Source organism: Electrona antarctica (assembly GCF_951216825.1).
Source record: "Electrona antarctica genome assembly, chromosome: 11".
In the NCBI taxonomy this organism is placed as follows: Eukaryota; Metazoa; Chordata; class Actinopteri; order Myctophiformes; family Myctophidae; genus Electrona; species Electrona antarctica.
In genome coordinates, this window is record NC_136792.1 from 32,890,012 (window position 1) to 32,913,640 (window position 23,629).

The window sequence follows — 23,629 nt, forward strand, 5'->3', positions numbered from 1 at the left end:
TTTAACTTGAATAACCAATGATTCCCTGCTTTCATAAGACATGAAAAAATAATAATAAAAACAAAACAATGGCAGTCCCTCAGTCAAATCTGGTCACAAACATACTACCACAGTAATGTGGTCCATCCTATTTATTGCACATTCAAATATCTGTATGGTCCCCTGGGAGGGGGAGTTCCAGACCCACAGGAACGCGCCCAGGGGGCCGGGCCGGGCCGGTTCCGGCGTGCCGCCCCGCGTCCGAAACGGTAGAGAAATGACAGAGTTACCGTGTGGGGGTCCTTCTACTATACTGTACTGTACTGTACTGTACTGTACTGTACTGTACTGTACTGGCACGTGTGTGTGTTTGTGTGTGTGTTAGGTTGCACACAGGTGGTGAAAAACAACCATGCTGGTTTTGTGCTCAGACACAGCCACCCACCCAGCCACCCACCCACACACATAGCTCCGTAAGGGAGTGGTTGCACCACTAAAAAAAAAAGATATGGTATGGTAGGCCATTTCCTATAATATCAAAGCAGCTTATATGAACAGTGCAACACTGCAGTGATCTAACTCAAGTTGTAACTTCAACAGGGTACATTCACAATGAGAGAGAGAGAGAGAGAGAGAGAGAGAGAGAGAGAGAGAGAGAGAGATAGGAGAGGGGGGGGTCACGTTAGTAACACGCTAAGCTAAAAGCATACTGTACCAGTAGGGCTACTGTCTGTAGTCAAATGCGTTGCATGAAAGGCAGATCTGCTAGTAACATGGGGCTGCTGTGACCGCAGGCAGCAGCCCCATATTGCATTTGCTAGCAGATCTGCCTTTTATGCAACAAACGTACGTTCGTTGCATAAAAGGCTACTAGTCTACTAGTAATAAGTAACTTTGTCGTGTTTCATACGGACGCTCCGCGACCCGTTTTTCATCCCAGAATTTTCTCGATATTTGGCGGTGGTGTATCGATTATTTATCGCGGGAGGAAGTATCGATATATATCGCAATATCGATATTTCAGCACACCCCTAGCATGCACTGAAAAGACCCTGGCAGTGGCGGAAGAATTAATTAGTTAATACCTGGCAGTTAATGTACGATAAAACTTTTTTTATCTTCTCAAATGCTACTAAACTTGTGGGCGCTTGGTCCTCACAAGTATATCAGCACGCGCGCACACGCGCACACGCACACACACACACACACACACACACACACACACACACACACACATGCTGTATACAGAGAAAATGCAGGCCTTTTATGTTGAAATATTTTCGGATGGTCCATTTGTACTGATAGCCATAAAGGATGATGATCATGGGATGCATTAGCCGGATGACAGCAATTCTCAGCGCAGGCTAGCCTCATCAGGGCCATTACAGCACATAATGGCCTTTCTCAGGTTGTTATTGCTATGATGAGGCACAACACATGAAGAGAGTCAGAGAGGACATGTCTAATAAACCAGGAACACTGAAGGCAGGCCTGCAGGCAGGCAGGCAGGCAGGCCGGCAGGCAGGCAGGCCGGCCGGCCGACCGACCGACCGACCGACCGACCGACCGACCGACCGACAGACAGACAAAAAGCTAAAGGTAAAATGGCGGAAAGCAATGTGTTCTATATAAATGCAGTGCACTGCAGGGTGGACTATAGGTTTCATTATATCATCATATTAAACATCCTATATTCCAGCTCAGGTGTAACGGTCATGTGCATAATAAACACATTGTGCCATTCAGGCAAGGACCCATCATTTACAGCATGGATCTGAACAAGACCCCTCACACACACACCACAAAGAATGTACCACATATTAAATTACATGGTCATGGGGTCGCCACGAGAGTTTAGTATGTTTGTCTTCAATGAAACCAGCTACTAGTTCTTGATATACCTTGTTTGGAAATAAGCTATTATAATATATGTGCAAGTGGACATCTTGGCTTAATGGTGGCACTAGAGGAAAGGCCATTGTGTCAATATAATCTGTTTGGTTCACCATCGGGAGGTCATGAAGGTGTACAGAACATTCCATGACAATCCAGCCAGTAGTTTTACAGATAATGATGTTATGTCAACCAAAGCAGTTGTGGACGGACGGACTGAGGGACGGACGGACGGAGTCAAAAGTGCCAGGTGCAGGGCAGAAGTCAAAATCTAAGAAAAATAATCTACATTCTGCACACTTGATCTTGGTCCAGCTTGAAATATAGTCCTATATTCTACAGTAGTGTCACTAGTGTGTGATGTTTCGAGCCTGACTTAACACCACAACCAGATCAATTGCTACTGCAGACATTCAAAGTGTGCAGCAAGACATCCAGCATGTGGTACAATACAATTGTACCACAAAGTAAAATTTTGGATAAAATTTCTCGTGGATGGCTAAAATGGAGTTAATAACTTTCCACGAGATATCTCGTGGATAGCACGGAATGGGTTAATTATGGAAGAAATGTTCAAATATGGAGATTTGGTTTCGTCCCGACAGCGACGGCGATAAGGCAGATGAGAACATTAGCGCAGTCTGCTTCATCACGTCAGCATAGAGTGAGTCGCCATTGATTTGCAATGAAGTACTGGTGGGAGGGTCTTCAAAGGAGAAGATCTCTCCACTCGCAAGCTTAACGAGGAGACGGGGGGGCGCCGTTTGATGCGGTCGCGGGGTGCCGTGCGCATCACTTTGATTCCATCTGAGGCGCCAGAGGGATAGTGGCGTGGGAACGTGGTACGCCGCAGGTGAGGCATCTCTTCCTCGCTGCTAACGATTACGCTTCCACCGTCAGACACACAGCAGGAGGGCGGAGGCTTGCACTGTGAGGAGAGACATTGAGTTCCCAGAGTTAGGAGTTATACTGTAGAAGTGTAGATGTGGGTTTTTCTTCTCCCCCAAATGCTCTATACCAGAAACAATATCAGAATGATCTAAAACACACAGAGAGTCCCTGGTGATACAGTACATGTTTGGGGATGAATACATTCTACTATTATTCTAACCATCCAAATGTGGAACGCCACTACCACCACCAGCCAAACAGTCCCTTCTTCTTAATTTCACCATTAAAACGCTGTGTTGCAAGCCTTGAAAACAACCAGCGAGTAAATGGTAACGTAGGTGGGGCCTGTGAAAGGCAGCTGTGTGTTCTGATTGGCGGCAGCAGTTATGGTTGCCGCTCAGTGGATTTGTCTATAGCAGACCAACCAATGAACAAGGGCAGCATGTTATGCTACACATACAGAGCTACTGTAGTGTCCTACCATGTGGAATGTGGACATACTCTGCAACAGGAGTAACTGCTACTGTACCCTAGATGTATCCAATCTAACTTGTTGAACAAACTACATTAATAAACTCACCAAAAAGTAAAGTAAGAACAGTTCAGTTGTCACCCATTGTGCGTATAGCCATGTTTGGTTCTGCTGTTACAAAAAATAAATCTTGCAGGCATGAGGCTTTTCAGCGAGTGAGGGTACAGTATGACATGATATGACAACCATCACCCATGAATGGATTAGAAACGATCAAGAATGGTTGTTTTTGATCGATGCGCGAGGTAGACACACTCTCACGGGTGCGCAAGTGCATGTCCGCCTCCAGTACATCCCTGACAAGGAGCACGGCACATGGTCAGTGCACTAGCGGCTTCACCACCAGCAGGCAGGCACCCCGACACTGACTGTATGATGATACAGCTGCAACTGCACCTGCTACTGAGCACTGGCTTAGAGACGACAGGGACAGGGCTGATTGTCTCCACCAGGCCGAAGGCATGGGGAGAGAGTATGTTTTGCACTCCGTCCGTGTGTGTGTCCTTCCGTCCGTCTGTTACCAGCTAATCTCCGGCACCGCTAACCCGGTCGTTGCCAAACTTTGCACACACACTCCCTGGATGCCAACGATGAAACTCTGCCCCACATTTTCCAGAACAGCCTGTTATAGCGCCACCATGAGGCAGCTTTTCACATTTTTTACCTAAAACTACACCGATCTGCGTGAAACGTTGCATGCACACTCCCTAGACTAGAGGCTAAGGACAAACCTTTGACCTTCATTTTCCGCATCTGCCTTTTATAGCGCCACCAGGAGGCCGACTTTTGTAAAACACATTTTTTTATATTACTCCTCCAGATTCTGTCCAAAAATCTCACAAATCGTTACACAGTATCTCTATGGTCATGTGCTCAAGTCGGATCTGTCCGATATTTCATATTCCATCCTAATTGGCTATAATTGGCTTTCACAGTTTGCAAGATTGCCCCGTTTTTAACAAAAGCCTCAAATCATGAATCTTTCACACATTTTCTTACTAGGCTGAGGAATATATCCCACCCTTTTCACATTGGCCTGTTATAGCGCCACCAACAGGTTGATTTTTGCAAAACACATTTTTTGAACAAAATGCCTCAAATCATCAAATTGCCATCAAAGGCGTATGAAGAAATGGCACCCTTTTCACATTGGCCTATTATAGCGCCACCAGGAGGCCACAACCTGACCTGCCCTGGTGGAGACCTGTGCCCAGAAGGGCACTTTTTCTAGTTATCCCTCTTTTCCACCAATTTAAATTATACAGACAGACAGACAGACAGACAGACAGACAGACAGACAGACAGACAGACAGACAGACAGACAGACAGACAGACATCACTGTGTGGCTCTACAGGAGACAGCCATCTGATTTTGCAAACCACTGGACCGATCAGTTCACACTGGCAGTAAGCCAAAGTCTTATACTGCAACATTTAACTTTAATTGTATAAAAGTCAATAGCGCTGTGATCAAGATGAAACCTTCCCCAAATGTGGAGTCATACTCCATAATACAATGCTGCCTGTACAGGAGCTACTACCTTATGATTATATCATCAAGACAAAACTAGCAATGCAGTTTCGTGTCAATACATGCAGTGTTTGTTTGGTCTAGGAAAACTTGTGTGTGCAAGAAAGTTAAGAGTGTGTGTGTGTGTGTGTGTGTGTGTGTGTGTGTGTGTGTGTGTGTGTGTGTGTGTGTGTGTGTGTGTGTGTGTGTGTGTGTGTGAGAGAGAGAGAGAGAGACAGACAGACAGACAGACAGACAGACAGACAGACAGACAGACAGAGAGAGATAGTAAGTGAGTGAGAGAGAGGGAGGGGAGACCAAGAGAGAGACAGACAGACAGACAGACAGACAGACAGACAGACAGACAGACAGACAGAAGGGACTTAGGGGAGTGTATTTGAGTTTGTGAGTGTGTCTATATTTAAATTAGGAGAAAATGTAACATGCAAAAACTAATAATAAAGCCATGAATGAATGGGAAAATGGTGAACACATACTGTACCTGTATTGGCACGGACATGGTCCTTTAATGCCAATCCAGCTTTAGTATATTGCAAAAACACGTCGCAACAGCTTATAGATTGGCTATTTGTGCCGAAGAGGTTTTGGCATTGAGGGAAAAAGGAAGCAGACCCAGTACAGAGCCCTGGGGGACACCCCATTTAAGTGGTTCAAAGGGGAAATTGTGCATTCCTTGAGCTCCAGTACATCCATGCTCCCAGGCCTCCATGCACCACCCCAGCTATCACCTGTTGTTTTGAATGTTCTTTCATGTACTACGGGGGGGATTCCGAAGGGTCCTATGTTGTAGGGGAGTAGCCGCCAGCATACTCACTCACAATACATTCATCTGCAAAACCAAGTAAATGTATTTTTGCTCATTTTATATATTTATTTAAAATATTTAATTCAATTCACGAGTTGACCGACTCCTGACAGAACGGAGGAGAGCGGTGCTGGAAGGTGAATGAGATCATGTGACTAGGTAAGGTATTGTAGCTCTGTGCACTACAATACCCCAGCATCTCCATATGGCAGGGGTATTCAACTGGCGGCCCACGGGCCAAATGCGGCCTGCGGAGCGCCCCCTAGTGGCCCTTGGAACAATTTGAGATTTTCTTTTCTTTTTTGAGAGAGCTAATGAAAGTTGCAGGTATGGTGTGTGCGATATGAAGTGTGAGATTATCATAATGACAGTAATCCTTAATCATATTCTATCATATTCAAGGGCTTTTGGAGAGAAACGAGACAGACACCAGTCACTTTAGACTAGAGTACAGCTGGTCGGTGTGTGTGTGTGTGTGTGTGTGTGTGTGTGTGTGTGTGTGTGTGTGTGTGTGTGTGTGTGTGTGTGTGTGTGTGTGTGTGTGTGTGTGTGTGTGTGTGTGTGTGTGTGTGTGTTTCAGCTGGTGCTCGTTGACGCTCGTCAGTTAATGTCAAGGCAATTATGTTCATGCACTATCAAATAGGTCTACATCGATTTAAAGCTAGCATATACTTGTATAGACATATATCACCCTGTGCTCATACTGTGCACAAATGTATTACATAAATCTTTGTGTTTGAACACAAAATGCATTTTGAGAACGCACAACTTTTCGCACTCCGCAGTCCGCACGCATCCCCACACACAATCATTCTACAGTTGTGGCCCCCGGCCTAATCTAGTTGAATACCCCTGCCATATGGGTTGAAAAGAAAGAAGAGCATCTGTTTTATTTCTAAATACTCTGGTTTACCATAATACCTTGATATCGGCTGACATTACACGTAGCCTACTAAATATTCCGTTGTTAGTCTAATACAATTTTCTAGACGGCTTCTGTGGGATTACCATGGCATGGATATGTTTGTAATGACAACTACGTAATAACACATTCATGAAAAAGAATCAAATGTGCTTATTGGGCTCCACGCCACGCTATGAAGGCTGCTGGGGACTCCAAGGACATTTTTGCAAAGTAGACGCCATGGCAAATCATTTGGGATCAATATAAGTAGGACAATAAAAAAAAAAGACAAATAGTTAGAATGCGGAGAAAAGAGGTTTCGCACGCGTGTACAGGATCTCAGTCAGCATGGGGCTAAGAACCGTCTCCAACAGATTTGCACAGCCTGCAGACACCCTGCACTAAAAACTAAACACAATGCATGAAAATGCCCTGCAGTCTCTGCCAGCGCTGGGCTCTGCTTAGCGATGCACTCTGCTTTATTGCTCAACAAATCACAGAATGCACACTGTAGTTAGTACATTTGCATTACATGGATTTACCCATGTCAGCAGCAACACGCAAAAACATATTTAATCCTGTATCGCATAGTCAAACACTGAATGCAGACATACAAATGCACAGTGTCACAACAGCAACCATTTATCTTGTGAGGACCAGGACAATTGTCCTCATGAGGTCCCATTTCTCAAATTCTATTATACTTGTGGGGACACTTGGCCCTCACAAGGTATTACAAGTACGCGCGCGCGCACGCACGCACGCACGCACGCACGCACGCACGCACGCACACAGAGTAATGTCGGGCCAAATGTTATCTGGTGGAGGACAGGAGATGGTTACACAACAAGCATGTTTACAGCACGATTTCCTGTGACCAAACCCCGAGAGCATCATCTGCACTCACACAAGCAAACACGCAGGGTTCCCAAAGCTACACTATGTGAAATGTCGGTCACATTTCGACCACGTCATGAATTCATTAGAATGCTAAACAGGAGTTAAACTACTTGAGATTATGCGGCGCTGCTGTGATTTAGCATCGAGCAGAAATATGCAGGCGGTAAAAATATGCATAGCAAAACATGCAAAATGTTGCCGTTAAAAGACTAGCTAAAATAGCATTTGTGAAATCCAATGCCACGCAGATGAAGGATTCATATTGTAGCCTTAAGGCAGTGGTTCTCAAAACATGTTAATGTCAAGGACCCCGAATTGATATGAAGGAACATAACGGAACATGCACTATATATAGTCAATGGCATGCCTATCTACGCTGTTCTTTCAGATTAATGTTCCCCATGCTCACAATAGGGATGCTAGGGTTCAACCATTTTAAGCACTTAACCCATTAAGGAATGTGGCCGGTTGTTACACAGATGTTACACAAAACGTTTTTTTGTGTAGAAGAAGAGAAGAATATTCAACATTTTTCATTTTCCTTCGTCAAAAAGGGCGATCGACAAGCTTGTATATCGGCAATTAACAATTATTTCTGACGAATGTTCCTCCCAGAATATGGATATGCTGGGGCTCAAGTGGTTCTGGATAGGTGCATCAGGCAGCAAATGTCGAAAATATGGTTACCCAACCCCATTTGCAGTGCCTCTGACTTTGGCCAGGAACACAATTGTTTGGCATAACACCCTAAATTAGGGAGAAAATTAAAAAAAGAAACAAAAGAAAGGAAAACATTAATCAGCAAAAAAATATGGGACACACAGATGGCAGATGTTTAGAAACTGGGCAGAAGCTCACGATTGCCAAATTAGGGGACATGCAAGTCAGAGCCAATAGGAAAAGTATTTTGTAAGTGGACACCAGCTGTTGCCCAATAGTCTTCCATGCATGGATCGTTCCATTACTGTGTGTGTGTGTGTGTGTGTGTGTGTGTGTGTGTGTGTGTGTGTGTGTGTGTGTGTGTGTGTGTGTGTGTGTGTGTGTGCGCGCACGTGACGTGACGTGCGTGCGTGCGTCCAGTATTTTTTTGTCAGTGATCCTCGACCCTTTTTTAATTTGAAGCACCCCCAGTTTCAATGTTTTTTCAGTCCAAGGACCCCTTCTCTACACAGAACCTATTTGCCAAAAAATAGCCTATCTACAAGTGCACAGTGCCTCGCAACACGAGGCGTTGTTGATCTTAGCGACCACCCTGTAATAACTCTGAGGGCCCCCTACAGGTCCCAAGACCCATACATTAGTCCATTGACTACCATTTGATACAATTTGGGATCCCAATCTACACAGGTTAATTTTCTCAATCTCAGAGTTACAGACCCGGGAAGGTCCATTTGGACCACCTGCTGTCAGGCAGAAACCTCTTATCTCTTATTAACTTTTTGTGTTTTTTTAGGGCAGGGACTTTAACGTGTTAATTGTGCTTAATTAAATACAGAAAGATTATCACGTTAAAAAAATGAATGCATTTAAAATCGCAGCTTTTTTTCTTCGCATTATTTTTGTACTTGCTTTATTTGTCTTCTAATGCCCCCCATGTAAAGCACATTTGACACCCACAGCCACAATACTAGCGGGAGCGAGAACAACAATCTGGTACCACCCACTTCTAAAACAAATTGAATGAATATTGGCCACATGTAGGGCTTTGCGATATGACGATATATATCGTATAGACGATAGAAAATGTCTATCGTGAAAAATCATTTATATCGTCTTGTTGTCGCAAAACAAGTGTTACGGCAGTATTTTACGTCACAGCGCCCAGCCACGCTGCAATTCGGCTGTTATTTCATAACAAACATGAAGGGAGATGATAGCCGACGAGATTCAGAGCGGAGTAATACTAAAAGTAACGGGCCCTTCACTGTTATAAATGCAAGTTTCATGGTGGGTCAAATTGATAAACTGCGTGAGCCACGCATGTTTTACACGGTTGAACAAATACTTACCTGTGCAGTCCTCCTGCTGCGTGTCTTCTTGTTGTATTGTTCCAAATAAATTATTCCATCTGAAAAGTCCTTAATTCAGCAACAGCTTCCAACAACAACAACACAAGACGCTAACTGAAGTTGTGATCATGTTAAAAAAACAACGACCCATATGCACAGCTGGGCATGCAGCGATGACGGCGTGTTCTCTCACTCCATCGCCTGTAGTCAATTAAACATTGTTAAGTTTCCCAACAGAAAGTGTAACATTTTGAATCCCTATACAGAGCTTAAAATGAACTGAAACAACTGTGTAGCAGTGAGTGACATGAGGTATTTTTTTCCTTAGACAATTGAATGCAGACATATGCCTGTACTTCTGTCTCTGAATGGGAAAATCGTATTTATTTATTATTTTTGCTTTTTAATTGTAATAATAATAATAATAATATTATTATTATTATTATTTTATTTTGTATTATTTTTGTACTTGCTTTTGGCCTGTCTGTGCATGGGCAGGACATCAGTAAGTTTCATATTGGCATAAGTGTTCTTTTCCTGTTTTTTGAGTGGTGCAATGCACTCCTATAGACAGCTATGTGTGTGTGTGTCTGTGTGTCTGTGTCCGAGCACGGAAATAGCATAATTATTGTCACCACCAAGTGTCACTGTTGTGCAGCCTAACACACAGACAGAGGCCAGGGCCGGAGAGCTCGTACAGTACAGTACAGTACAGTACAGTACAGTACAGTACAGTACAGTACAGTACAGTACAGTACAGTACAGTACAGTACAGTACAGTACAGTACAGTACAGTACAGTACTGTATCGGAACATGTATCGCCGGTGACATTATATCCGATCTCCGATACATTAAGTCGTATCGGAGGCCGATTCCAATATAATATCGGATCGGTTGCATCCCTAGTACACAGATCGGTAATATAGGTAAGAACATGAACTGGCCTGTTATAGCGCCACCATGAGTCAGCTTTTTTTTAAGTGGCATTTCTTCCTCTGCCTAGTGGTAATGTGTGTGCATAATTTCACGGAAATTGCACGCTGTGTTCATGATTTGAGGCATTTCGTTCAAAACGGACAAATCTGCAGAACTTTGGAAGTCAATTTTAGCCAATGGGGATGGAATATGGGGACGCGGAGTGGTCTGTGTTGATCACATGACTATAGAGTGTGTACCAAGTTGCGTGATGTATGGATAAAATGTGTACGAGTAATATAAAGAAATGTGTTTTGCAAAAGTCGGTCTCATGGTGGCGCTATAACAGGCCATTGTGGAAAAATTGGGGCAGAGGTTAATTGTTGGCATCCAGGGACGGACGGTCAGACGGACGCACGCACGCACACACGGATGGACGGACGGACGGAGTGCAAAACATATTCTCTCCCCATGCCTTCGGCCTGGTGGAGACTATTAATTCTAGTTCTGTCCAATAAGTGGTGGCCATGCCCACTGCAGCTGGGAACTTGACTCTGCTGTGATTTGTTTTCACTTTTCAAAGTGGTTCCAAAGCTACAGTACTGTAGCCAACACTGAATTATGCATCATGTGAATTGACTATATTCAATGGGGTTCAAAAGTGCAAATAACGCAACAAGAGGTAGAGGGGGGGAGAGAGAGAGAGAGAGAGAGAGAGAGAGAGAGAGAGAGAGAGAGAGAGAGAGCATGCGTCTACTGTTACAACCCCCAAAAAACATCCTCAGACTCAGTGGGGAGTCTCACGTGGTAGTTCAAAGCAGCCAGGAGGAGATATACTGCAACAGGAACAGTCTAGACGTGGCTAAATGGAGACAGTGGCATGGCTATAATAATGTAACCAATGTATTTTACAGGATGGTAGGAATGGGACTATTGTCGCTATTATCGTTTATCGTGATAAAAGATGCTCACAATAACCATATCGCAGAGATTTTAATTTATCGTGAAATTGTCTCGCTAACTTTGTGTGGCCATCACATGTGACCATCACAGAGACCCAAAAGCAACATTTTATTGTCTCCCTGAGATGCATACTTGTGATTGTGAAAATAGGAGATCTAAGAGCTCACAAGATCTAAAAGCTTTAGATAGATACAGTAGATAGATAGATAGATAGATAGATAGATAGATAGATAGATAGATAGATAGATAGATAGATAGATAGATAGATAGATAGATAGATAGATAAAATAGGGAATGAACAAAAAGATGCCATGGGATATTGTATCTACTCAAAAATGGTCCCGACCTAAGACCCTAATCTCACGATGCTACTGTATATAGCTGAGGAAATAGGAAATCTATTTTTAAAGTGAGTTTTCACAGTAACCAAGGGAGGTGCCAGCATTGTCACTTTCATGGCGATTTATGGAAGTATTAAAACCTACAGTTTAGTTATGATGAACGAATCCAGAACGCACAAAGAACATTCATCATCTTCATCAACAAGCTTTGAGTGAGAATCTATTCTAGGCTTTTCCCTAATGACGCAATATGTCTCTGAGATGTGTTAAATACATTTTCAAGCTGAATATTCAAATAGTATGCGGGGAAACAAAACGTACTTATGTTATGATTTGGCATTCTCATAAACAATATGCAGTCCTGTCACAAGTACTACATAATCGCCTAATCACAGTTATTTGAGAAAAATGCAATATATATATATTTTTTCTTTCATAAATCGTCATAATCGTGTCCATGTTTCAAACGTTTAAAAAAATATGTGGAAATAGCAGATCTGCAAGTTCTTCTAGATTGAACCATTTAGGTTATTTGTCATACCTGCCCTGTGCAACTTCAAAGCCTAAAAGCAAAAACAGAAATGTAATTTCTAATTTTCTATTCATATGTTCATTCCAGCGACAAAGAACATTAAATCTTTAATCGCAATTATTTGTGTCATGTAAATAATGTCATAATCGTGACAGCCCAGCAATATGGTTTATAAATGTTGGAAAAAGGGAGGCTGAACATTGAAATCTGTCCTGTCTCGAACATTCATTTGAGCAGTATTGTGATTGTCAAGAGTGGGAGTCTTGGCCTATCCATAGTCCAGTTTTCGGTGGAGAGGTGACCACCGTTTTGGTTAGTAAAACAGAGATGTGTTGTGGTGACCACCCTGGACTATGAATAGGCCTTTAAACTCGCCCAAACTCTTATCCCTATAAACGCCCTTTAAACAAACAAGGATATATACAATTCATTTATCATTTTACAGTAGAGATGCTTCCAGAGCATTGCAAATACAAATATCATCTGGTTTTGAACGCTAGATATTTACAATCTTCATCTATACGCCAATATAACATCCTGTATTGAAATGGGCTAATGGGAGGGAGGGAGGGCGCGAGGACAGACGACGGCCATGTCACTATCCCATCCTAACCATAAACAAACCACGGAGGCATGGACTATGACAGCATAACCATAAACAAACCAAGGCCTGTCACTATGACAACCATAAACAAACCATGGCCTGTCACTATGACAACCATAAACAAACCATGGCCTGTCACTATGACAACCATAAACAAACCAAGGCCTGTCACCACGACAACCATAAACAACCAAGGCCTGCATGCACACTTTTTGAGTGGTGCAAACCACTCCAATAACCAGCTTTGTCTGTATCTATGTGTCTATGTATGTGTGTACCTGTACGTGGGGCCACGTATAGGTGAGCATGGTTGCTACGGTCACTGACATTACGTCAGACCACAGCTGATCAGGCTATATAAGACCTTGCACCACTCAGTTCACACGGGTGTGATTTTTTATATTACTCCTCCAGATTCTGTCCAAAAATCCCGCAAAACGTTACACAGTATCTCTATTGTCATGTGTTCAAGATGGATCTGTCCGATATTTCATCCTAATTGACTAACATTGGCTTTCCCACCCTTTTCACATTGGCCAGTTATAGCGCCACCAATAGGTGGATTTTTTGAAACAAAATGCCTCAAATCATCCTATTAAAGGCGTAAGAAGAAATGGCACCCTTTTCACATTGGCCTATTATAGCACTACCAGGAGCCCACAACCTGAGCTGGCCTGGTGGAGACCTGTGCACCGAGGGGCAAGATTGTTCTAGTTTGTGTATGATTCCCAGCAGTTGTAGAGGTAGGCCTAACTGACGTCTATCCTTTCCTTATGCCTAATTGTTTATGCCAGTGGACCTAAAGTGGGGTCCGTGGACCACCAGGGGTCCTTGGGGGGGTTCCAGCCTTCCAGGTGGTCGCCAAACAAAATTAGTTAAGACCAAAGTTTAAATAGCCGATCAACACGCCTGTAGATACAGTAGGCTATGTTCAAAAAGTCTTGAAAATATGTGAACAATTTGGGATATATATATTTTTTAACAACACAAATATTGAATGGGGGTCCCTTGCACAAAATATTTTCAGATGGCATGGGGGTCTGCTCTGAGGTCAAATGCATATTAATTTGGAGGTCCTGTCATATCATAATGTTTACCGGTATTACCTTAGTACTATAGGAGCTATAAATGAGGACTCACTGAACAAACTATGATCTCAAACCAGACAGCCAGTCCAGACTGGATCCTACGCATCACACACAATAAATACTGTATCCTTAAAGTCTCTCTCTCTCTCTCTCTCTCTCTCTCTCTCTCTCTCTCTCTCTCTCTCTCTCTCTCTCTGCAGGCGAACTTCATTCTACTCTTTCAGACTGACTGTCTGATATTTTCTCTTTTTGCCAGGGTTCAAACAGTAAAAGCATAAAACTTACTCTTGAACGCAGTGATGAGCATGTTGCCATCCTTGATGAGGTCTTTGATGAACTTGTTGGTTCTCTCCAGCTCTATCTCGTGACATTTGAGCCTCTCTCTGAAGTCTGGTCCGTCCAGGAAAGAATCCGTGAACTCCAACGTGGGCAGTCCCATTGTAATAGTAATAATATAATATCTAAACCTCAATAACAACAATTACATTCATAAACCTGTGTTATTGACGTCGTTGTGTTTCATGCAGCAGTGTGTGTGTGTGTGTGTGTGTGTGTGTGTGTGTGTGTGTGTGTGTGTGTGTGTGTGTGTGTGTGTGTGTGTGTGCCGGTGGCGTGTTGTGACTGTTGTCAACTATCTGTCCAACTCCCCCGACTGGAGAAAAAAAGTTTACTCTAACAAACTTTTTCTGCTCGTTTTTACTTCCGCCTTCAATTGAAGCCTTTCTTGTCATCAGAGCAGACCCAGCAGAGCTGCATGGTGGTCGCGTGACTCCTGCTGGTTTATTGGAGAGTTGACAACACTGCAGTGCACCGCTTGATTCATCCAACAGTCTATCTGCAGACGGAAGAAACTTAGAAAGGGCTTCTCGATTCATCAGCTCCACACGCACGCATGCGCGCACGCACGCACACACTGTCAACACTGTGATAATCAGTGCTTTTTTCAGTTTTTTCCCCCCCTCAAACTTTTGAATGTCAAGAAGACCCAAAGACCCAAGAATCCTTTATCTCCACGCCACGGTATGTAGGCCTATTTTTTCGCCACACTTTGATCATGCAGTGTCACACAAAATCATCAAAAGTAACGGATCCACAAACTGGAAAGTCGATATTTGTATTATTATTAGGGGTGCATACTTAGTTTAGACTAGTCACCCTTATTATTATTATTATTAGAATCCTGAGAAGTAATTGTGGGCATAGCCTACAGCAGGGGTTCTCAACGTTTTTGGCCGGGGACCCCCAGAAATGCTTTGGCAATGTCTCGGGACCCCCGCCCCGCCCCCTCCCGACCCCCAATATAAATTGACTGCTACAATAACCTTAATAATAGAGACAATACACCATAAATAAATACTGAAACCAGATATAATCATTAGGGAAGGTGTATGCATGTACTATGTGTACTATATGTAAACTATAAAACTATAAAAGATAATAATAATTTGGGGACCCCCCAAAATAATTTGGCGACCACCCCAAGGGGTCGCGACCCACGGGTTGAGAACCCCTGGGCTACAGTATGAGGTTTCCATCTGACAGAGACAATATGTAATTTGGCTGTGGACCTCCATCTGATTTTGTTTACATGGGAAAGATACGTAGCCTTAGCTACTTTTACTTTTTCTACTTGTATCATGCCAATTTTGTTTGTTTACTACTCAAGTAAACATTTTGAATGCAGGACATTTACTTTAACCAAGTACTTCTACATTGTGTTATTGCTATACATTCAGACAAATCTACCTCTGGTGCATAGCTCTAATGCGGCAACGCATTAGAGCTATGGATCAGAGCTAAGACAAATCTACCTTTTCCAGCCCTGGAAATAATAGAGAGTATGATTTTCCCATCATGAGCCATGACACGCCCCCCTCATCTAGACTGCGTGGCAAAACATTGAGCAGCATGGGGTGTTGGAGTTTGGAAGCGCTCGTTGGAAATCACTCAACCGTTCTGCGTACCACCTGTTTCTAAATGTCACATAATGCAAGAGGCAGCAAAATGTTGTGTTATTCAAAACAAGCATTTCCAAACTCTGACACTTAGAAAAATAATCTAATGCAGGGCATTTCTTGACAGAAAGTAGCTCATTTTATGAAACAAAAACTTTGCAGATAGAAAGAGGATAATTCAAGCTTTTCATACAGCTGCAATGTTGGTACGTTTAACATTGTTTAATGCAATCAGACAGGACTTTTCTGTTTGGATGAATGGGCTGTCAAGGCCAGAAAGTAGTTTTTTGCCACTCAGTGGGCGTTCCTGCATAACTTCCAGGTACGATGATGTCACGCGCATACCCTCTATTAAAACATTAATAATTTAATGAATGGTGCTGTGGCTGCTGCTGGGATATGGAGAGTTGACAACATATGCCTGATATTAAATCATTACTTAATTAAACGCTGGTCACTTTCTCCTGCTGTTTCGGAGTGATGAGCATCACCACCCCATGTGTTTAAATTAATAATACATGAATGAAATAATTGGTGGCCCTGATCCTGCTGGAGTGAAGAGCTGACAACATTGCTTCATCATACAATTAGGGCTACAACTATCAATTAAGTTCTTATCGATTACTCCATCAATTAGTCTATATTGATTATTTTTTTCAATGAAACCAATTATTGCTAAGTTTTTTGGGGTTTACATTATTATATTAGACTACATTCTATATCAATTAATCGACACAGACACATTCTAATTGATTTGTTATAACTAAATTAAAAAGCCTAACTAACCTGTTTTTTGTGCCTGGCAAAAAATCTTGTAGATCTGCTATTTTCTGTAGCTATTTAAAAAATTATAAAATAGGGCACATGGTTAAGACAAAGATGCTGTACATGCAGATATATTCATACAGTAGGGCTCACTTCCCTAAGGGCACAATTTTCTCTTGCATTCATAATCCCCCTAATATCATTTAAAATCTGATTAGTTCTGCATAGTAAAGATACCCAGTGTACAGATGTAATCTGCACACTCTTACAGTTACAAATGGTTAAATTATGGTGAATTTAATTAAATCGACGGTTAACTTGACTGTGCAGTGAAATCCATCATTTGAAAGCAGGCTAAATAGTTCCTTACATTTCACCTGAAGTCTGCGTGCATGGACTTAAAGTCATATACTTTTCCTGTATTTACATACAAAAATGTACATATAGCTTATAGGCCAGTGGTTCTCAAACTTCTGGACTCAGGGCAACCCTGAAAATAACTTGTACATGCACGGACGACACCCCTGAATGACATTGTTACTTGATCACCTTGCATTGGTGTTGTATTACGGTACGGAAATATGTAAATCTTTCCCTCTAAGATGTCACGAGGAAAACTTGAAATAATATCTTTATACATAGAGAAAATAGCTTTATACTCGACCTTTAATCAATTGAACACGACACACTGTGAGCTTGTAGATCGGCTATTTTTGGTGAAAATATTTGGTCAAAAACGAACGTGCCAAAAATAGTGCAAGCAGAGTCAGGGGTAGGCAACCTGCTCTAGAGCCTCATGTGACTCTTCTTAGACCCTATAGCTATTCTGTGGCTCCCAATTACAGTATTAGGACAAATATTTTCTTTAGATTGTATTACATTTTAATCACAATTGTTATAGTAGGCATAAAGTTATTCTTACATTATCCTATTGTAAAGAAAAAAGTGTCACCTGTACACCAGATACAAATAAGAAACAAATTATTGAAGGAAATTAAAGAATGTATTAATGCTGCTAGGACATGTTTGCTTGCTCATAGGAATAGACTATGCACCCTTATCCCAGATTTCTGACCATGTTGTATCAAGTAACTAAAGTACAATGTAAATACACTATTTAAGTTTTATTGCATAACTAATAAAACTAGAGTATATTCAACAATGTTGTACTAAGACTTGTATAGTAATGTGATGGGTAAACAAGTTTTAGTTCAAATACTTAAAAAATGTTTGGTTCAAATTTAAAATAACTTAACATGTAAAGGTTATAGCCTGCAATGCATTGTGGGAAGGAGAAGGAGAAGGAGGGAAAACTGGCTTGCAGTTCTCCATTAGCACAGTCACTGGAACAATACACAGCAACAGTTATTTTTGTTTAAGAGATTTATCGTCTTTAGCATCGATTGTGTTTAAATTAACGCAGGAGCGCTTGTGACCAGCGGTGCACTGCACAGGTTATCTCCGTCGCTGGCTTGGAAGAAGTCTGTTTATGTGATAGAGTGATATAGCTGGGATCCATGACAGTGATCCAGATGGACAATTCATTTAACAAATAAATAAATGTAAACATGTTCTGTGAAGAAGATTAAGTCTCATAAGCCTTCTGAAAATATAAAACGTTTTGTGACATTAAATAAATGTAAACATGTTAAATAGTTAAAAGGAGAACAGTCAGAATAGATCAGTGCATCTGTAATCTACTACTTCACACTTGGTGTTGGTAATCGATTGGTCATGTCTGTAGAGGGAGTAAGTGGGAGAGCGCGGGCTTGTTGTTTCATTCTCATACTGCTGACAGAGAGGAAACACTGTGTCCAGCGTTCTTACTGAGATCTCCCCTTTTACAGGTATAAAATGGGTATTTCTGTTCATGACTGATTGCATGTGTTGCATTATGTTTTGTTTGTAGCTTGAGTAACTTTGTGACCGGATATGAAGTGTTTTGAAAGTATTATTTTGAGAGCTTGGATTATATTTTGATTCGGTGCACAATGCAGCACAACGTGGCCATGATACATGCAGTGTATGACGTTGCATATGTGTGTGTGTGGGTAACTTGCATGCATTCATGTTTATTCTCCAAGAGAACAAGAATCAAACAGTATTAACATAATTAAGAGAACGATTTTGTATTTACAGTGTTTTTGCACTTTAACTTGATTTAAGTTCAACTGGGTCATGTATAATCTGTATGAGAAATGTACTGTAGCCTATATATCTACCTGTAGCCTACTTTACCTGACTGAGTGTAACTTTGATATTGCAATGAAACATTGTGACTATGTAAATATTTCTGAACTAAAGTGACAGTAAACAATTCTCATACTGCTGACAGAGAGGAAACACTGTGTCCAGCGTTCTTACTGAGATCTCCCCTTTTACAGGGTACAACATTTACCACCGCTGCATTTCAACGTGCATGCGGTGCGGGTGGTTGGACAACACATGGCAACAGTTATTTTTGTTTTAGTTACTTTATATTTGTTCGTGAAGCTTTCTATCGCCCACGGAGGTGCTTGGGGCCCGGCGGTGCACGTTATAGCAGGCTTGGAAGCATCCCACGTTTGTTAAGCCAACATTTCGACGTGCATGCGGTGAGTAGCCTATTCATTATGCAATCACTTTAAAAATCGGAGCATTACATGGAACTACATTTGGCTTAACCTCGCGTCACCAAACCTTCCACCTACATTTTGGCTAAATCAATTAATATATAAATCGGGCGAGGCAATATGTAAACGTGTCGGGAGCATTTATTGCATGCGATTAATTTGAACCCCCTCGTTTGTTTTGTGTTGTTTTGCAGGTCACTGAGTCTGAGATGATTTGGAATTGTAAGTATTGCCCTTTTAACTGTGACAAGAGAACACAGCTTTTAAAGCATTATAGACTAAAACATGGAGGCTTTTCAAGAACCGAGCCATTACCTTGCTTGTATCAGGATTGTTTATGCACATTTAGATCATTCAATGCACTTGAATGATCAAGTGCATTTATCCCGGCTTCACACCAAACCAGATAAGCAACCATCATGTTAGTTAGGTAAAGTTACCTTAAATTGTGGCAAATCTGGGGGAAAAATGCTTACCACTAGCTTTCTTCACAGATGTGTTCATAAAGGTGTCTACTATCACAGAAAAAATTGTTCCAACCCAACTCCCTTGGGAAACTTTGTGACAGCTGCTGAAAGTTGGGGTACCATACAATACATTATAAGGCAAAATGTTATAAATTTCATTATGCTTTAAGTAGCATGTGACGTGTCAAACTAGGGTGTTTACATGATTCTGAATCCATTCCAAGCATTAGTTTTGCACGAAAAACACTCCTTGGGCTAAAAAGGGCCATAGCCGTCATCACAAATGTGATGAAGTCAGCACATTTGGGCATATTTGGGCAAGTGGCTATGGCCAAACTAGGGGGTCTATGGCCAAACTAGGGGGTTTTCATGATTCTGAATTCATTCCAAGCATTAGTTTTGCACGAAAAACACTCCTTGGGCTTAAAAAGGCCATAGCCGTCATCACAAAGGTGATGAGGTCAGCACAATTGGGGACATTAGGGCACATTTGCGCAAGTTCTATGGCTGAATTTAGCCTAAACGAGTGTTTCTTTTAGTTTGGCCATAGCCACTTGCCCAAATATGCCCAAATGTGCTGATTTCATCACATTTGTGATGACGGCTATGGCCATTTTTAGCCCAAGGAGTGTTTTTCGTGCAAAACTAATGCTTGGAATGGATTCAGAATGATGAAAAACCCCTAGTTTGACACGTCCTATGCATAATGACATTTATAACATTTTGCCTTATAATGGTTGTATGGTACCCCAACTTTCAGCAGCTGTCACAAAGTTTCTCAAGGGAGTTGGGTTGGAACACATTTTTCTGTGATAGTAGACACCTTTATGAACACATCTGTGAAGAAAGCTAGTGGTAAGCATTTTTTTCCCAGATTTGCCACAACTTAAGGTAACTTTACCTAACTAGTTGAGATGACGAAAGTTACCCCAATTTTGCTGGCCTCTTTCCCTGAGAATGTTCAGAGAGTAATTGCTCAAAACATTACAACTCCTGGTTCAGCTCTTGGTGTGTCATCTGTCTGTGTAGAAATAGCAGAAAACTATACATTAAACAGATTCATGTTTGAAATATTTCCACATGCTATGAATGTGATTTCCTCTGCTGTCTTCTAGATAATAAAGCAACTTAATTCTGATAATGTAGAATAGTTTACAAGTCATGTGTGATTACTTGTGTACTATTTAGTATTTAGTGCAGAGGTGGGTGGCAGTTTGTGTCTTGGAAAACAAATGACTGGTAGACTCATTGTTTTTACTTGTGATTTATTTATCTTGGTTAAATGTTCAGAGTCAAGAGTTGTTGTTAATCTGTGGTTTGTAGGAGTGCTGTGTGTTCACACATTTAGCGAGTAACATAAAATAGAGAGTCAATAGTAAACGTTCTAATTTTAAAGCATATCACATTTTGTAAGATAAATGAAGATCACAGTATAAGGAGCTGCTGTATCTTCATCAGAGCTGGTTCTACTTGGTTCTGTTGTGACTGAAGGAATATGTCTCTGCTTCAGTAACAATTCACTGTACTGATACAGTACATACGTTTATGCTTTTAATACTATGTACATAATGTCCATACATATATTTATTGGATATAGACAGAGCATGCCGGGGAGGAGGGAGGGGTGGGGCATGCAGCAGTTTGTTAGGTTGTGATTGGCTGAGAGATGGTTCTATTGTTCTCCTCTTCGGACTATCAATCCAAGCAGTTAGTGGCTCCACCTCAGGCTCTCTAGTAATAGAAGAGTTGCTCTGTGTCACTTCTCCACAACTGCTCCAGGATATCAATCATTTCTGATCAGATCTGACTGTGGACTCCAGACTTCAGGAGAAGATGAACTCTATCAACCTCAACTCTGCTGAACAGGAGGAACCCAAAGACCATGGTATGTACCATATGCATTGTGCAATGAACATAGCTTAGATTATTATTATTTGGTATTTAGAAATAAATAGACAGCTGACACTATTTCTTAAATACAATTTTGGGATTCATTTGCTGGTATTAATTAGAGAACTAGATGTACTATATGTCCATAAAAGTCTGTCTTTCAACCTCAATGTGTTTTTCCTTTATCTTTGTTTCCAATCCAGTGTTGCATCATCAGTCTGGCCTCCATGTGTTACCAACAGTAAATGAACATATAGGCTTGGCTAAACCGAAACAGCACGACTGTGACCAGTGTGGACAACGCTTCCATTACAAATCTCACCTTAAAAGACACCAGAGAATTCACACTGGAGAGAAACCATATGGATGTGATCAGTGTGGACAACACTTCTCTGAACTGTCCAGCCTTAGAAACCACAAGATAATTCACACTGGAGAGAAACAATATGGATGTGATCAGTGTGGACAACACTTCTCTAAACTGTCCAGCCTTAAAAACCACAAGAGAATTCACACTGGAGAGAAACCATATGGATGTGATCAGTGTGGACAACACTTCTCTGAACTGTCCAGCCTTAAAAAGCACCAGAGAATTCACACTGGAGAGAAACCATATGGATGTGATCATTGTGGACAACACTTCTCTCAAATGTTCAACCTTAAAACGCACCAGACAATTCACACTGGAGAGAAACCATATGGATGTGATCATTGTGGACAACACTTCTCTCTATTGGCAAGCCTTAAAAGCCATCAGAAAATTCACACTGGAGAGAAACCCTATGGATGTGATCAGTGTGGACAACAGTTCTCACAATTGTACAGCCTTAAAAGGCACCAGAAAATTCACACTGGAGATAAACCCTATGGATGTGATCAATGTGGACAACACTTTTCTGAAATGTCCGGCCTTAAAAAGCACCAGAGAATTCACACTGGAGAGAAACCCTATGGATGTGATCAGTGTGGACAACACTTCTCTCAAATGTCCAACCTTAAAACGCACCAGACAATTCACACTGGAGAGAAACCATATGGATGTGATCATTGTGGACAACACTTCTCTCTATTGGCAGGCCTTAAAAGCCACCAGAAAATTCACACTAGATAGAAACCCTATGGATGTGATCAGTGTGGACAACAGTTCTCACAATTGTCCAGCCTTAAAAGGCACCAGAAAATTCACACTGGAGATAAACCCTATGGATGTGAACAGTGTGGACAACACTTCTCTATAATGCCCAGCCTTAAAAAGCACCAGCAAATTCACACTGGAGAGAAACCCTATGGATGTGATCAGTGTGGACAACACTTCTCTGAACTGTCCAGCCTTAGAAACCACAAGAGAATTCACACTGGAGAGAAACCATATGGATGTGATCAGTGTGGACAACACTTCTCTAAACTGTCCAGCCTTAAAAACCACAAAAGAATTCACACTGGAGAGAAACCATATGGATGTGATCAGTGTGGACAACACTTTTCTGAAATGTCCGGCCTTAAAAAGCACCAGAGAATTCACACTGGAGAGAAACCCTATGGATGTGATCAGTGTGGACAACACTTCTCTCAAATGTTCAACCTTAAAACGCACCAGACAATTCACACTGGAGAGAAACCATATGGATGTGATCATTGTGGACAACACTTCTCTCTATTGGCAGGCCTTAAAAGCCACCAGAAAATTCACACTAGATAGAAACCCTATGGATGTGATCAGTGTGGACAACAGTTCTCACAATTGTCCAGCCTTAAAAGGCACCAGAAAATTCACACTGGAGATAAACCCTATGGATGTGAACAGTGTGGACAACACTTCTCTATAATGCCCAGCCTTAAAAAGCACCAGCAAATTCACACTGGAGAGAAACCCTATGGATGTGATCAGTGTGGACAACACTTCTCTGAACTGTCCAGCCTTAGAAACCACAAGAGAATTCACACTGGAGAGAAACCATATGGATGTGATCAGTGTGGACAACACTTCTCTAAACTGTCCAGCCTTAAAAACCACAAAAGAATTCACACTGGAGAGAAACCATATGGATGTGA

The 23,629-nt window shown here is 41.7% G+C and overlaps 1 protein-coding gene and 1 long non-coding RNA gene across 2 annotated transcripts in view; one reads left to right on the forward strand and one right to left on the reverse strand.

Moving 5' to 3' along the window:
• Positions 1–14,500, reverse strand: part of arhgap42b (Rho GTPase activating protein 42b) — a 132,625-nt gene extending 118,125 nt beyond the window's left edge. The window contains exon 1 of the mRNA XM_079515131.1: positions 14,174–14,500. Within this exon, the coding sequence (XP_079371257.1) occupies positions 14,174–14,327 (154 nt within the window). The 5' untranslated portion in view covers positions 14,328–14,500. The remainder of the gene's footprint in view (positions 1–14,173) is intronic.
• Positions 14,501–19,115: 4,615 nt separating this feature from the next.
• On the forward strand, positions 19,116–21,976 carry LOC306931917. The gene is made up of 4 exons (XR_013791085.1): positions 19,116–19,202; positions 19,415–19,442; positions 21,467–21,572; positions 21,781–21,976. It is a non-coding gene; the product is annotated as an uncharacterized lncRNA (long non-coding RNA).
• The last annotated feature ends 1,653 nt before the right edge of the window (positions 21,977–23,629 follow it).